This window comes from Saccopteryx leptura, chromosome 5 (genome assembly GCF_036850995.1).
Source record: "Saccopteryx leptura isolate mSacLep1 chromosome 5, mSacLep1_pri_phased_curated, whole genome shotgun sequence".
Lineage (NCBI taxonomy): Eukaryota > Metazoa > Chordata > Mammalia > Chiroptera > Emballonuridae > Saccopteryx > Saccopteryx leptura.
This window is the reverse complement of record NC_089507.1, coordinates 210,450,043-210,467,043: the sequence shown is the minus strand read 5'-3', so window position 1 is coordinate 210,467,043 and position 17,001 is coordinate 210,450,043. Positions and strand designations below refer to the sequence as shown.

At 45.8% G+C, this 17,001-nt stretch overlaps 1 protein-coding gene across 1 annotated transcript in view; it reads left to right on the top strand.

The window, feature by feature from the left end:
* Positions 1 to 17,001, top strand: part of CTNNBL1 (catenin beta like 1) — a 97,737-nt gene that overhangs the window by 19,172 nt on the left and 61,564 nt on the right. Inside the window, exon 7 of the mRNA XM_066387846.1 lies at positions 15,819 to 16,000. Within this exon, the coding sequence (XP_066243943.1) occupies positions 15,819 to 16,000 (182 nt within the window). The remainder of the gene's footprint in view (positions 1 to 15,818; positions 16,001 to 17,001) is intronic.

Below are 17,001 nucleotides of genomic sequence, written 5' to 3'. Positions count from 1 at the left end.
TTGAGCATGGCCCCAGGCACTGAGGATAGCTTGGTTGGTCTGAGCACGTCAGTCTCAGGCACTAAAAATAGCTCAATATGTGAGCATCAGCCCCAGACAGGGGTTGCCAAGTGGATCCTGATTGGAGCATGTGCAGGAGTCTGCCTCACTATCTCTTCTCCTCTCACCAAAAAAAAAAAAAAAAAAAAAAAAAAAAGGGAAAAAAGAAAAAGTCTGGCTAAGAAGAGGAGTAGAGATACAGGGTGGCATGCGGAAAGGTGTAACCAGAGTGTGGTGTGGAGTCAGAGACAGTTTTCTAAACGGAGGGGTACGAGATCGTGTCTACACGGTTGGAGGACTAATCATTATTGAGTTACACTTGATGAGATTGAGCCAGAGTCTATGGCCTTGAACCTCTATTCCCATACACTGACAGCTCTGTGAAACTAGTTTTGACAAAACATTCTTATAAATTGGACATAGTACCTATTATATACAATTTAGAGTATAGACGTGTAAAACTGCTGTTAAAATGCTGAGAAGATACTGTTTTGAGCACTGGGCTTATAGAAAAATGGCTGAGACAGGACTCGCGCTTCCAAGGGGACTAAAGAAAACAGCCCTATCGCCACAATACAAGCAAACTTGGGGTGTATATTCCTAGTCCTTTTGTTCTGTAACGGCTTTCTTGTTTCTAACAGCTTTTTAGGCCTGTCACACATGTAATTTTCTCTACTGTTTCTTTTTAAACTAAATATACCGCTTCCCATGCTGTGACATAATCTTCATAAGAGTTTTCAATAACTGCATAATGGACTCTAAGGGACAGTAGCTTACTTAGTATTCTGTTGTTGCTATTGAGGTTACTTCTAGTGTTCTGCTGTTATAACAAACTCTACAATGACTGTTCGGTGTTTAGCATTGCCTTTGTATTTAATATTATCAAGGTCTGTGTTTCTAAAATATCTTCTCTTTAACGGCGTGTGTAGCTGGGATCACAGTGAACATCTTCATCTGTCCAGCGTCTATCAGACCTTAGATTGATGGGAAATCTTCCTTTGAAGAATTACTTTAAAATTTTTGTTTTTAAGTGCAGAAAGGGGCACTGAAGTTATTCAGAGTCTTTAGTGTTCAGGTAATTTTCTGCTAGCCTTAAATTCTTTTGAGACTTTTGTTTGCTTATCTCCATTACCCTTCTAATTGCCTGTCCTTTTCTTTTTTTTTTTTTTTTTTTCTGAAGCTGGAAACGGGGAGAGACAGACAGACTCCCGCATGCGCCCGACTGGGATCCACCCGGCACGCCCACCAGGGGCAATGCTCTGCCCACCAGGGGGCGATGCTCTGCCCCTCCGGGGCGTCGCTCTGCCGCAACCAGAGCCACTCTAGCGCCTGGGGCAGAGGCCAAGGAGCCATCCCCAGCGCCCGGGCCATCTTTGCTCCAATGGAGCCTTGGCTGCGGGAGGGGAAGAGAGAGACAGAGAGGAAGGAGGGGGGGTGGAGAAGCAAATGGGCGCTTCTCCTATGTGCCCTGGCCAGGAATCGAACCCGGGTCCCCCCGCACGCCAGGCCGACGCTCTACCGCTGAGCCAACCGGCCAGGGCCGCCTGTCCTTTTCTTGAAATGACCAACCTTCTCTCAAACAAATAGCTAGTGAAGAAGATGCATTTGGCTTCCCGGGCCTTCTAACCTTAAAGCTGCACTCTGCAGGGACTTTTCCCTAAGCTTCTTAAAGGTCTGACCGGCCAGTGCCTCCGGATGGTTGAGTGCAGACAGGAAGTGGTGCATCTGCAGCAGGGGGGGCTGGGTACTGTGCAGCAGTGGGGGGGGGGGGGATAAATAACCGGAAACATGGACTCTTCCAGCAGGAGTGCTGAGATTCTGGGACCTAATTAAAGGGAAGCTCAAAGGCTTAGACGCTACCTCTCTCTGCTCTCCTAACTTTCTTTTTGAATGCTGAAGTTACTGTTAGATTAATTCTCTCACATTAATGAGCTGTATTAGCGGATTCAGCGTTTCCTTTTTTCTCTTTCCCATGCTCTTTGTTCTATGTTATTTTTGTTATTTTTCTTCTTCCGACTCCCAAATGGAAAATTTAATTGGAAGGGATCTTTTTTCTTCTTCTAGATTTGTCCTTCGTGATCTCCTAGCAAGAGCTGCCTCACTGCTCTATGTTAGAGAGAGGCTATTCGAGAGTAGGAAGCTGTAACACTAGACATGCAGGGAAATTTCTATAGTTCCATTGCCCTGAAAGCCTGGTTTTTACTTTGATTCGGGCATTTCTCACAGTTCTGGGGTGTGCACCTGAGAGGTGCAGGGGCAGTACAGCACGGGAGTGATGTAGGCGCCCCCAGAGAGTCCTGACCCGCGTGGATCCTTGGCTTTGTGCAGGGAAGACTTCAAACACAACGGAGTTGAAAGTGAAAGAGAGTTTATTAGTGAAGCAGTGAGACACAGATTAGGCTAATGCACAGACAGAGCAGCCCCTCCCTGGTGGGATTTGCTTCTTTTATTGAGGCTCATTTTATTGAGAGGTAAGGCCTTCAACGAGAGGGAAGGACTGTTCAGGTTCTTTCCAGGGGAAGGGGTGGAGACTTCTCAGAAAGCCCTGTCAGCCATTTTGATTCCCTCTATGGGCTTTCTGGTTTATCATGAAGGTGAGGGGTGTGCTGTTTAGTATGTTAATGTATTACAATGAGCGTATATTGAGTCTAGGGGTTACCATAAGGTAAAATTAATTGCCATGTTGGATCAAGCTAGTCTTTGCCAGTTCTGAGCCATAAATCCTTTGAGGATTGGTCTAACGATCTCTTTGACCATCCCTGTAGCCCTTATTGGTATGAAGTTTTAGCAATTTGAGTGAGTGTATGCATTGTAACTTTAATTTGCATATACCTGATGACTAGTGATGTTGAGCGTCTTTTTATATACAAGTTGACTTTTCTTACATCTTTTGCTTAAGTCAAATTTCTGTTCAAATCTTTTGTCTGTTTTTTAATTTGGGTTGTCTTACTGAGTTTTAAGTGTGGTTTATTCTAGTTACAAATCTTTGTCAAGAACATAAACAGGCCCTGGCTGGTTGGCTCAGTGGTAGAGCATCGGCCTGGTGTGCAGTAGTCCCAGGTTCGATTCCCGGCCAGGGCACACAGGAGAAGCGCCCATTTGCTTCTCCACCTCTCCACCCCTCCCCCTCTCCTTCCTCTCTGTCTCTCTCTTCCCCTCCCGCAGCCAAGGCTCCATTGGAGCAAAGATGGCCCGGGCGCTGGGGATGGCTCCATGGCCTCTGCCTCAGGTGCTAGAGTGGTTCTGGTTGCAACAGAGCTACGCCCTGGATGGGCAGAGCGTCGCCCCCTGGTGGGTGTGCTGGGTGGATCCCGGTCAGACGCATGCGGGAGTCTATCTGACTGCCTCCCCATTTCCAGCTTCAGAAAAATACAAAAAAGAAAGAAAGAAAGAAAAAAGAACACAAATAGGTCATAGGGTGATTGTGACCTTCAAGGCTGTAGGGAAGCCAGGTGTCAGCTGTCGTCCTCGGCCCTCTGCCCTGTGTGGCGTGTGTGCCCATGCTAAGCTTCAGAACCGAAGCCAGCACAAGTGTCCACACTTCAGTTTATCTCCGTTGGGGGCCCTTGAACCTCTCTGCTTCCATGATCCTCCTGGTATTTCAGGCTTATGGCTTAGGTTTTTATTTCTTTTTCTTTTTTTAATTTTTAATTTTTTTAAGACTTTATTCATTTTACAGAAAGAGAGAGGAAGCATGTGTGAGAGAGAGAAGGGCGAAAGAGCAGGAAGCATCAACTCCCATATGTGCCTTGACCAGGCAAGCCCAGGGTTTCGAACTGGCGACCTCTGCATTTCCAGGTCGACGCTTTATTCACTGCGCCACCACAGGTCAGGCAGGTTTTCATTTCTTATAACCTTTGTACTCAAGGTTCAGAGAAGCCCTTCGTGCAGATTTGTTCTTCTGGCTTTTGTTTCCGGGGCACGTTTGTAGGTCTGGTGTCTCTGCCCTCACTTCCCAGCCTTTCCCCTTGCGTCCCCTCCCCCCAGGCATAGTTCAGTTGTCAGGCGACTTCTCCTTCCTGTGTTAAGATTATCTGGATTTCACAGTGCTTGACAGAATCAATAAGGCGAAAGAAAGCTATTGTTTTTTTTCCCCTCTGCCAAAGGACAGATGAAGTCATTTTGGGGAAAAAGGAAAAGATTGTTCAGGTGATATTTAAAAATGAAACTCATGCTGTGAAAAAAGCCACAGGCCTTCATCCCAGAGTATAGGACCCTCCGAAAAGGTTATTTTTGTTATTTTCATTTGACCACAGTGTTCCAATAAAGACAGGGAAAAGGGAAGGGAAGGCAGGGGGTGAGAACCTCTTGCACAGAGAAAGGCAGAGAGAAAGTACTGCCCTGTGTGTCGGGGAGGTGGACCTCATTCTCGTGATCTGAGAGTCAAGATTTAGGGTACGAGGAGGCTATTTGGGTGGCCCGTGGCCATCAGCAGAACAGTGAAGACAGGAGTGTGAGCCCAGTGGTAGTTTCATAGTCAGGGATAGTTGAGGACAAGTAAAATTTGAGGAAGTCACAATTTATTTTGCATTTTAATGGTGATTAGATTCAGAGAGTACACTTCACAGAAATAAGACTGAATTATACTTGCAGGGCAGCAATTTTCAACCCGTGTGCTGCAAGAATTTTTGAAACATGCAATACGTGACTGTTTAGTCAGGGGGGCTGACCCCTTATCCCTTAGATTGCCAAATTACAAAAAAATTACAACAGCCAACATAGCAATGGCTGTCCAGCGTGAATGAATCAAAATTAGACCTCTTTTATTGTCAGATCGGCAAAAAATACGTTTTTGGTGTACTGCAGAATTTTAGTGATTCATTTCTGTGTGCCATGAAACACAAAAGGTTGAAAATAAGGGAGTGGCCATTTGAGAAGGCAGCAGGAAGCGAGGGCAGAGCTCCCAGTGTGCCGTCCTTGTCTCCTGCACGGGGTCTGGGTTGCCGTTTCCATGTTCTGGGTTACAGATGTCTCTCTTTGGCAAGATGGCTGCCACAGAGAGAAGAGTCCAGTATGTCAGCTTCGATTCTCCTGTACTCCAGAACATTTGCTTCTCGCCACGACAAAGCACTTTCTTAACTAGATGTCCTTGCACCAAATGGTTCATTGTTCTCTAAGAAACAACTAAGCCAGTGGGAGACAAGAATTACATTGTCAGTTTCCTGGAAAACGTTGACATGAAGCTTATTACTTCTGTTGTAAAGCCCTGTTCCAGTTAGAAAGGGATGAGACCACTGTGATCCCGAGGGGTGTGTACAACTGCAGCTTGGGATTGTGTAGCGGAAACACAGGGAACCCCTCCTGGTTATTAACTGTTGACAAGAAAAAAAAAGGAAAGAGGAGGGTACATAGACACATCCATTTCAGGAACCACCAAGTTTTTTTCCTCTGAGGGTGTTTGGTAAGATTTTCTTTAAGGAAAAGTGCCCCTGACAAAGCAAACAATAGAATAGTGATGGTGTACGATCTGCAGAGTAGGTCTTTGCCGGCCTGGTTCTGGGCTCTGAGCTTGTACCAAAACAGACATAGGTAGGTCCTCTAGCCTGGGAAAAATTTTTAACCTTGAAATTTTATTCCCTTGGATTTAACTTATTCTGTAGTTCGTAATGAACATATGAAGATGCAGACTCTTACTGCAGTTTTATTCTTGGTGTCCTTTACAGGGTGATGATGATGGTGGTGGTGATGGTGTTTTTTGTTTCTTTTTTTAAATGAGTAGTGGGGAGGCAGGGAGACAGGCTCCCACATGTGCCCCCGACCGGGATCCACCCGGCAAGCCCCTTACAGGGTGATGCTCTGCCCATCTGGGGTAGCTGCTCTGTTGCTCGGCAACTGACCTATTTCAGTGCCTGAGGTGAGGCCATAGAGCCATCCCCAGCAATCGGGACTGACTTGCTTGAACCATTTGAGCCATGGCTACAGGAAAGAGAGAGAAGGGGAAATGGAGGGGTAGAGAAGCAGATGGGTGCTTCTCCTGTGTGCCCTGACAGGGAATCGCACCTAGGACTTCCACACCCCGGGCCGACCCTCTACCGCTGAGCAACTAGCCCATGGTGATGTTTTTAAGAGCAAGAGCCTTTCTTCCGACATTCAGTCTCCAGGATCCAACTACAAAAGGCTAAATAATAACACACACCTTTCCAAAGTCAGCTGTGCAGAGTTTGTGCTCCAAACTGCACACATAGATCTTGTTTGTCCAACAAGTGTTCCCTTTCCCCACTCACTGAATATTACCATTCTCTCTTACATGGGTAATAGTGCTTTGCACCTGTTCTCTAGGAACCCGAAAAGTGCTTCAAAACCACAAAATAATCCTTCCAACAGCCCTCCAGGCTGGCGTTGCCTCTCCATAAACTGGGAAGTGCCGTGGCTGAGAAGGCAGGTTAACACTGAAGCAAGACGGGCTGGCAGGGCGTGCCCAGGACCTGCCTGAGCTCCTCCCTCAGGCCGCGTCGCTGGTCATTCCGGGGTTAAACTGCACATATTCAGCGTGTGCACTTTTATGAGTTGTGCAATATTTTTTGTTCCATGTTTATTGCTTAGGAAACTTATTTAGCCCTTTTTTATTTTTTTTTTTGCTTTTTTAGTGGTTGTTTTAAGGTTTATGGTATGCATCTTTAGCTTATCACACTCTATCTTCAAGTAAATGTTATACCGTTTCATCTATGGTGTCAGAACCTTACAACAGTACATTTCTGTTTCTCCTTCCTGGCCTTTGTGCTATGGTTATTATACATTTTACTTCTATGTATGTTACAAATTTTATTATCTATTGTTCTTTTTAAGTTGTCGGTTATTTTGTTTTTTAATTTACTGAGAGGAGGGGAGGCAGAGACAGACTCCCTCAGGCACTGCAACCAGATCCAGCTGGCAAGCCCACTAGGGGGCAGTGCTCTGCTCATCTGAGGTGTTGCTTCATTGCTGAGCAACCAAGCTCTTCTTAGTGCCTGAGGTAGAGGCCACGGAACCATCCTCAGCGCCTGGGGCCGACTCTCCTATAGGAGAGGAAGAGAGAGAGAGAGAGAGAGAGAGAGAGAGAAGTGAGAGGGGGAGGGGTAGAGAGGCAGATGAGCACTTCTCTTTTGTGTCCTGACCTGGAATTGAATCCGGGAATCGAACCCAGGACGTCCACACGCTGGGCTGATGACACTGTACCACTGAGCCAACCAGCCAGGGCTGGTCGGTTAACTTTTAAAGTTTTTTTTTTTTTTTTTTAACAGGGACAGAGAGAGGGACAGATAGGGACAGACAGACAGGAGAGAGATGAGAAACATCAATTCTTTGTTGCAGTTCCTTAGTTGTTCATTGATTGCTTTCTCATATGTGCCTTGACTGTGGGGCTACAGCAGACTGAGTAACCCCTTGCTCAAGCCAGCGACCTTGGGTCCAAGCTGGTGAGCTTTTTGCTCAAACCAGATGAACTCATGCTCAAGCTGGCGACCTCGGGGTCTTGAACCTGGGTCCTCCGCATCCCAGTCCAACACTCTGTCCACTGCACCACCTCCTGGTCATGCCAAAGATATTTTTTTAATTAAGAAAAAAGTCTGTCTAGCTCTACTTACCTAGATGTTTGCCTGCCAGTGCTCTTCATGCCTTTATGGAGATACCGATTCCATCTGCTACTAGTTTTCTTCTTCCTAAAAGATTCCCTTCAACATTTCTGTAGCCCTGCTCTATTGGTGATGACTTCTGGTCAGTTTCTCTGTATCTGAGAAAGTGCTTGCCTTCAGCTTGAACGATGTTTTCACCAGGTACAGCATTGTGGGGTCAGACGGTTTATTTCCCCTTTCAGTATTCTTAGTGCTGTTCCACTGTCATCCGGGTTGTTTGGTTTGTGCTGGGAGGTCTGCTGTTACTCCTATTTGTTATCCTGTATATCCTGTGTTCCCTTTTTTCTGGATGTTTTTGAAATTTTGTCTCCATCATTAGATTTTGAATAGTTTTACGATATGACACCTAAGGTAGTTTTCTTCATGTCTCTTGTATTTTGGATTTATTATTGGCTTTTTAGATCTGGGGTTTACAGTTTTTATCAAATGTGGAGATTTTTCATATGTATTTTTTTGTCCCCATCCTCCTTTCAGGAACTTCAAACACATGTATGTTAAGCTGTTTGAAATTGTCCAACCACAGGATTAACTAACTAGTTAATGGTTCACAGTGTCTTTTAAAGGATGACTGTCACTTTTTTTTTTTTTTTTTTTGAAAGAGGGGAAAAGAGAGAGGGAGAGAGATGAGAAGAATCAACTTGTAGTTGCAGCGCTTTAGTTGTTCATTGATTGCTACTCATATGTGCCTTGACCAGGGTTGGAGGGGGGCCTCCAGCCAAGCCAGTGATCCCTTGTTCAAGCCAGAGACCTTTGGGCTCAAGTCAGTAGCCATAGGATCTTTTCCATGATCCTGTGCTCAAGCCGGATGAGCTCATGCTTAAGCTGGCGACCTTGGGGTCTCGAGCCTGGGACCTCAGCGTCCCAGGTCAGTGCTATCCACTACACCACCACTGGTCAGGCTCACTTTTCTTTTTTTAATTCCTCAATCTCTTTGGTCCTTCAGATGTTTCCTCCAGGGTTCCATCCCTGTCTTCATGTATCTTCTGCACTCTCTCCTCCAGGGTTCCATTCCTCTCTTGTATGTATCTTCTGCACTCTCTCCTCCAGGGTTCCATCCCTGTCTTGCATGTATCTTCTGCACCCTCTCCTCCAGGGTTCCATCCCTCTCTTGCATGTATCTTCTGCACTCTCTCCTCCAGGGTTCCATCCCTGTCTTCATGTATCTTCTGCACCCTCTCCTCCAGGGTTCCATCCCTCTCTTGCATGTATCTTCTGCACCCTCTCCTCCAGGGTTCCATCCCTCTCTTGCATGTATCATCTGCACCCTCCCTACATAGTCTTATTCATATCATTGATTCAGTTACTCCCCATAGATTTAATGATTCTTCCCAATTTCTCCCTATTTTTTCATCTCATTCCTGGACTTCAGACCCATAGGTCTAGGTTGGACATCACTGCTGTGTCTCACAGGCTCCTCAGGTTTAATCTGAACTCAACCCTTTTCCCTCCTGGTCTACTATTACTCTGCCTTTTATAACCGGTCTCTCTGCCTCTCATATATCTTCCCTGTTTCTCCTGCTTCCCTGTGCGCCCCTTCACCCCATCCATCCAGCCCTCTGGCCAGTGGCATCTCCCGGTACACCAGGTCAGCAGGCTCCATGCTCTGCTGCAGCCCGGCTCGCTCTTTCTGCCCCAGCGCTAGCACGCACCGCTTCCCTGCGTGTTCCCTCCTCACTCATGTCTTGCATGTGCTGTCGTTTCCTTCTGCTTGAAATACCCTCTCCCTTTCTGCTTGTGCAGAAAAGACATTCAAGTGAAGCTTGGTTCAGGCATCGTCTCCTTGTGAGGCCTCCCCGACTCATACATAGTCAGCCCCCTTCCTATGTTCACGTTCTACTTTGTACACACCTCCACCGTAGTCCTTGGCTGGTGCATCCATTGTCTGCATACCTGTCTCCCCTGTGAACTGAGCTGCGCAGAACCATGAGCCGTGCCTGTCTCTCCACCCTCAACTTAATACCTGGCACCTGTGAGGTACCTCGTAAATATTTGATGGAAGAACAAATGAATAAAAAATTATAATCAGAATGCATGTTCATTGCAGCAGTGTTTTTGTACGCTAAAGAATAAGCTAATTAAAACAAGAACGGGAGCTTCTCTCTCCCTACAGCTCCTCCCCGTCAGAAGGTACGCTTTGGCAGAATGGAGAGCAGCAGATGACTTTCAGTGATTTCTCACTACCACCCCTTTTATGGAGGCTTTTGCGTTCACATTGGTCCTGGCGTGATCGACAACTTGATGAACCCAGACAAGACTAAGATAAACTACTTGTCCTCCAGTAGAATAAATATTTCAAATAAAGTCAACCCAAGAAAGTCAAGCCAAACAGCTATTGATTGCTAAAAGCCTGAATTTAAGGCCAATGAATATTCCAAAGTTCACCTCCATGCAGCTTGCCTAAATGGTGATCAATATGCAATTACTGCCCCCTTTAAATGTGTCTCACTCTGCCTATCTGAAGAAGGCTTTTACTTTTAAAATCTTTTGTTTGTCGAAGTTGCTTAGGCAAGAAAAGAAAAAAAGACTTGGCTAAACCATAGTTCTTTGCCTTTAGGATTTCAAACAATTCAATGTTATTTGTGAAATGGTTTGAATGTACGCTGAATGGTAACTGGAGATGCCGTTATGTGGCCATGATTCATTTCAAGAGGCCTTTTCCTGAGTGTCTAAACAATTACATTCTATCTCAGTTTCCTAATTCTGCTCATGTGATTATATGCCCTTAGTCATAACCTTTGCAAATTCAAGTTTATAATGTAGGTTGCTAAAGTCCAGCCGCAGAAGAAGCAAATGTATTTTTTTGTGTCTAGTTTCCTGTTAGAATTTCATCTTGATACAAAAAGACTTTCCTGCTGAATTTGGAGTCTTGTTTACCCTGCTCCTGATAGCTAAGACTTTATGTCTCATAAACATGCCTTTTTGATACCACTACCGTAGTCAGAAATCTTTGTCATTTTTCACTTACACTGTTTTCACTGTGCTCTCTACCCAAAGCTCTACGTCCCTTCACATGGCTGCCAGATTCAGCCATCTGAAGTGGATCTATGTAGTACTCTCCTTTTCTTAAACATTTTTCCTTCCTTCCTTCCTTCCTTCCTTCCTTCCTTCCTTCCTTCCTTCCTTCCTTCCTTCCTCCCTCCCTCCCTCCCTCCCTCCCTCCCTCCCTCCCTCCCTCCCTCCCTCCCTCTTTTTCATTCATTCACTCATTCATTCATTCATTCATTCAGTGAGAGGGGAGACAGAGAGACAGAATCCCACATGTACCCTGACCAGGATCCACCTGGCAAGCCCAATGGGGGCAGTACTCTGTCCATCTGGGGCATTGCTTCAATGCTCAACCACCGAGCTCTTTTTAGTGCCTGAGGCAGAGGCCACGGAGCCTTGTTCAGCGCCTGGGGCCAACTAGCTCCAATTGAGCTATGGTTGCAAGAGGGGGAGAGAGAGAGAGAGAGAGAGAAGGGAGAGGTGTGGTGGGGGTGGGGGGGAGAAGCAGATAGTCACTTCCCCTGTGTGCCCTGACTGGGAATCGAACCTGGGACATCCACACACCAGGCCAACGGTCTGCCACTGAGCCAACCAGCCATCCTTAAACATTTCATGGCTTCTTGACATCTAAAGGTGGAAGCCCAGGTTCCCTGTAGTACGTCTAGGGCCTGCCAGGACCTGATTCTGCCCACCTCTCCTCAGTCGACGTCCACCACCGTTATTCAGAACGACTTCTAGGTCCCTCCAGGGGCACGCTCTTGCAGGCCTCTGGTACCACTGCCACCAGTGTCATCCCTCTCCCTTCCCTTCCTGCAAACCCTGATTCTTCAGACTCAGTTCAGATCTCACCTTCCATTTGACCCCTTCACTGACTTCTCCCACGTAAAGTTATCTCCACCTCTCTCCTCCTTGGACTTAATTCTCACTGCTTCAAGCTTTTGAAGTTATTTTTATTTACTTATCCTTCAATTGCTTAAAGACAGGGAGCTTCTAATTCACAACAGCGAGTGCCATGCCTGTTGCTCAAAGGCACGAGCTCAGCAGCAGCATTTTATTCTTTTCTTTTAAACTCAGTAGCTGGACTCCTATGTGAGCCCCTATGGATTGTTTAGACTGAACCCACAGAAAGGGGACTAAGGGTAGGAGTAGTCACAAGACATTTTTGGTGTTGGAGGTTGGCACCAAGTGGGGTGACCAGCTCTCAGTTTGTCCCACACTAAGGGGTCTCCTGGGGGTGGGACTTTCAGTCCTAACAGTGGAGTAGTCTCAGGGAAACAGGAATGGCCTCGCACCCAGGGGTACTGGTGGCAAGCTTTGACCTCCTCTCCTTTCCTTCACTCCTTGGGACCCAGTCCTGGCCAGCTCCTCAGACCCAGGAGAGCATGCTCTGTCATTGTTTAGCACTTTAACAGTGCCACGTTTTAAATGTTTCCTCTACAGAAGGGTGAATGCATCCTATTCAAAGGGATACTATTTCTGATTCCTTTCCTTTGGCTTTCATGTCAGAAATTGGACGAAGGGCTTTAGGTTATGATATTTACCACTTTTTTGAGCAGCCTTGTCGTCCATTGCCTGATCAATCACCTCGCTCCATCTATTGGACGAAGGGCTTTAGGTTATGATATTTACCACTTTTTTGAGCAGCCTTGTTGTCCATTGCCTGATCAATCACCTCGCTCCATCTATTGCTTCTCCCCTTTCTTGTCTTTAGTCTCCTTTATTTCCTTTATTTCCATTGGCTTTTTGATATCTCAAAATATGATTAAATTGTCCATATTATGAAAAATAGTAATTTTTCAAACCTAACCCTGGCTTTTCTCTCAAGCTGATGGACTCTCTTTTACTAAGGAATAGCCTACACGCAGCCCTCTTAGGCCTCTCTGACATTTACACACATGTCTGTCTTTTCCCATACTCCCCCGGATACATCCCTCTCTCCCTCCCTCTCTCTCTCTCTCTCTCTCTCTCTTTCTCTTTTCCTCTCGTAGCTAACTCAAGGTAGCGTCAGAGCAAACATTTGAGTTGTATCCTCTTAACTCCTGGAATCAATTCCTTAGTTGGAGGCCTGACTGCGTCCGACATGCGTCCTACAAGACTGGAGGCGTGCGTGGCCTTGCGTGCACCGCACGCTTCCGTCCCGGATGTGAGCAGCTCCTCGGGGTGCTTCGTACACGCCGGCCTTGCGTCTGTTTTCTGACCTAGCCAGCTTGTTTCCACCCTGGGGCCTGTGTACTTGACTGTTCCTTCTGCTTTTGGTGCTCTGCCCCTAAAATGCACATGACCATTTCATCTCATCACATCACTCAGACCTCATTGCAAATTGTACCCTGTAAGAGGCCTTCCCTAGTGACCTAAGCTAAGAGATCCTCCCCATTCTTTCACATTGCTTTATTTCCATAACACTTAACCTCTATCAAGTACCTTGATTTTCCATCTGTCTCCTGCAGTTAGAATTAAGCTCCTTGAGAACTGGGACTTGATGTGTCCTATTCACAAGAGAGGTATCCATTAGATATGTGTAGATTGAATAATACATGGGGAAGAATTATGATTCTACTTTCCCCTAATTATTTCATATTAATTTAGGCTCCCTAAATAGACTAAGTGGTTTTGATAGCAGAAGCCACGTCTTAATTTTTGTTTTTCGCTTGTGCCTACCACAGAACTGAGTAAGTGCTCAGGAAACATTGGATATTGGCTTGGTTGGTTGACTTACCAGCTATACTAAAATATGAAATGAACCTGAAACCTATGTACTCTTATTGATCAATGTCACCCCATTAAATTTAATTTTCTAAATTAAAAAAAAAATGAAATGACTGACTGTTGGGCAGATAAAATATATTATGCTCACTTTGTTAAAGATGGCGCTGCCCACTTGGAAGCTTGTCACCCAGGTGATACTAATGTGTATTGGGTCCGGTCTATGGGCAAGCAGGATTTTTGTAGCCTGAGGCTTGGTTTTAGGACTAAGCCTTTCCCACCCTTTTTGATGTGGGTGGTGCAATCCCATCATACCTCAGATAAGTGATTTTGTGTTAGAGACTTTCCTATTTGTATATTGAATTAAAGGTTTGGATTTCTGCACTATAAAGTGAGGCAGACCAGGAACTTGCTCTCTCGGTTCCTGAGATTAGCATTAGAGAGGAGAGCAGAGAGCAGAGAGAGGCCACGTGGGGGAGGCCAGGAGAGGCAGCCAAGATGGCAGGGTGCTGAGAGAGAAGTCAGTTTGTGCAGAGTTTGTGTAGGGAGAAGGAAGGAGATGGGGAACAGAGGTGAATAAGTCTGATAAGCTAGAAACCTTTGATTCTAGGAAACTCAGGTAAGTCAGTAGCTTTGTGAGCACTGAATGAGTGGGTTTTGGAGCCCAGTGTGTGTTTTACTTGCCCACCGGATGCAAGCTAGGATTAAAGATGATGCCCCACCAGTTTTGGGCTCCATTGTTTCTTTACCGATTGTCCAAATCCAGTGAGAACCTGCATGGGCCAGGCAGCTGTGATGGTGGCTGTGGCTACTGGGCTTTACACTGACTTACTCCTTTCTTCCTCATAGAGTGTTAAAAAACAAACATACAGCATAAGGTTATAGAAAATGATATTCTTTCAAGAAGTGTCCGCAACAGTAGTAGACATTTCTGCAAAGGAGATACACAAATGGTCAGTCAGTAAGCACAGGAAAGATACTTAGCATCGTTGGTGGTCAGGGAAGTACAGAGCAACGCCACAGTGAGATACCACTTCACACCCACTAGAACGGCTAGATCCAGAAAGGCAGGTGATATGTGTTCTCACAGATGTAAGGAAACCAGAATACTGTATAGTACGGGTAGAAATGTAAAATGGTTCAGCCGCTCTGGAGAAACAATCTGACGGTTCCTCAAAAGCTTAAAACATAGGGTACCATATACCCTGGCAATTCTACTCCTAGGTATACATACACACAAGAGGAATGAAAACGTGTCCACACAAAAACATGTACATGAACGTTGAAAGCATTATTTATAACAGCCAATAGATAGAAGTCCCCCAGTTGTTTATTAATGGCCGGCTGGGTAGACGAATTGTGGCGTGTCCGTGGGATGAACTGTTATTCAGTCATAGAAAAGAAGGAAGCATTGATAACATGCTACCACCTGGATGAACCTTGGAAATGTCGTGCCAGGTGAAAGATGCCAGTCACAAAAGACCACATGTTTCATGATACCATTACCCTGAAATGTCCAGAATAAGTAAATCCATAGAGATGTAAAGCTTCGTGGTTGCTTTAGGGCTGGGTGAGGTGGGGCGGCCGCTGATAAAAGGGTAGGGGATTTCTTGTCAGGGTAATGCAAATGTTCTAGAATTGATGACATTCAGCTGCAAATATACCAGAATCCATTGAATAGTACACTTTTAATGGCTGAATTGTCTGGTGTGTGAATCATATATTGATAAAGCTATTGAAAAGGGAATAATAGGTGGCCCATAATTCCACCACCTTGAAATAACCTCCGCTAGCATTTTTTTTAAATTTATTTATTTATTTTTACAGGGACAGAGAGTCAGAGAGAGGGATAGATAGGGACAGACAGACAGGAACGGAGAGAGATGAGAAGCATCAATCATCAGGTTTTTGTTGTGACACCTTAGTTGTTCATTGATTGCCTTCTCATATGTGCCTTGACCATGGGGCTACAGCAGACCGAGTAACCCCATGCTTGAGCCAGTGACCTTGGGCTCAAGCCAGTGAGCTTTTTGCTCAAACCAGATGAGTCCGCGCTCAAGCTGGCGACCTCGGGGTCTCGAACCTGGGTCTTCTGCATCCCAGTCCGACGCTCTATCCACTGCGCCACCGCCTGGTCAGGCCCTGTTAGCATTTTGAAGTAATTTTTGCCAGTTGTTTTTAGTGTATAGTTTTCACATAATTTAGGTAATGGCTGCATATAGAATTCTGAATGTATTACTTTGTATGCTTATCATTCTGACGTTAAAAAGTTGTTCATGTTATTCTAGACTCTCCTAACTTAACAAATTTGTAGTATTCCATGTAGATACACCATAATGTAATAATTTTCTCATTGGTGGACATTTAAATTGTTTTTTTTTTAATTTCCCATTATAATGAGTACTGTAGTAAATACACTCTAAAAACAAACCCTAGAACATCCATACGCAGTGCCTTACGTGAACCCTCTGTGATCCCCAGAGAGAAGAAGATCTCGCGGAGCAGCGCCCTGAAAGTGCTGGACCACGCCATGATCGGGCCCGAGGGCACGGACAACTGCCACAAGTTTGTCGACATCCTTGGCTTACGGACCATCTTTCCTCTCTTCATGAAATCACCCAGGAAGATCAAGAAAGTGGGAACCACCGAGAAGGAGCATGAAGGTAGGATTTGCCGGAAAATGCAGCCTGCTTCAGGTGCCCGAAGAGAACTGGCAGAAACGAGCGCTGCAGGGGGGTCCTCGGGTTACGACACTGTTCCGCTCCTGTGACAGTGTGACGTCACTGGAATTTTGGTGTAAGTCGAAACACATCCAACCCTAGTCGCTTACCTATCCTAACGCAGTTGTAACGTCATAATCTGGAACGTAAAAACAAACACGTTACATTGCTACATAGTCTTCTGTTGCGTACAGCCAGTGTAGTCTGTAGAGTACAACGCTCACACCGGAAGTCGAAATGCTCACCTCTGAATTTCTTTAACTTTTTATGGGAGTGAGCATTGTAAACTCAAAATGTCATATGTCAAGACTGTCGTAACCCGAGGATCCCTTATACTTTGAAAAACTCAGATGTGCGTTTGAGGAGTGGACTCTTAGGCTTAAGAGTGCTACGGGTTTTTTTTCTACTTTTGTATTTTCTGTGCATGGGAAAGCAACCCAGAGACCCCCCCGGTCACCAGTGGCCTCTGCTGCACGGCCTCTCTACTTGCTCGAACCCTAGTGGTTCCATTTCCTTCCGGCCCGTTAGCAGGTCTGTGCGTGAGGGTTTTGTTTCCTTCACGGTAATTTGTGGCAAGGTGTCTCTCTGATGGAAGACCCATTTGGAAAGAGTAATGACATGGCAGCACGTGTCACCCCCGGAGCGGTGCTTTCGTGTATTTCTGTATTAAAGTATGATTCAGCTAACATCGGGAATTGCCGAAATAAACTATTTACAGCCCAGATTCCCCTTTTTATGTTTCTCCTCCCTGACGGTGCATACTCCCAGCAAAATGCTGCCATGAATTGTGATGCTGTAGCAGAGTAGCTACTGCGGGGCCAGTCTCGTCCTGCTTCTGTCTGGGGCCTGCTGCACCCCCCCCCCCCAAACAGCCTTAGCACCACCGGCCATTCATGAGCTCTGACAGTTCTGCTGGAGGCCCTCGGGCTCCGGTTCTGGGGGAT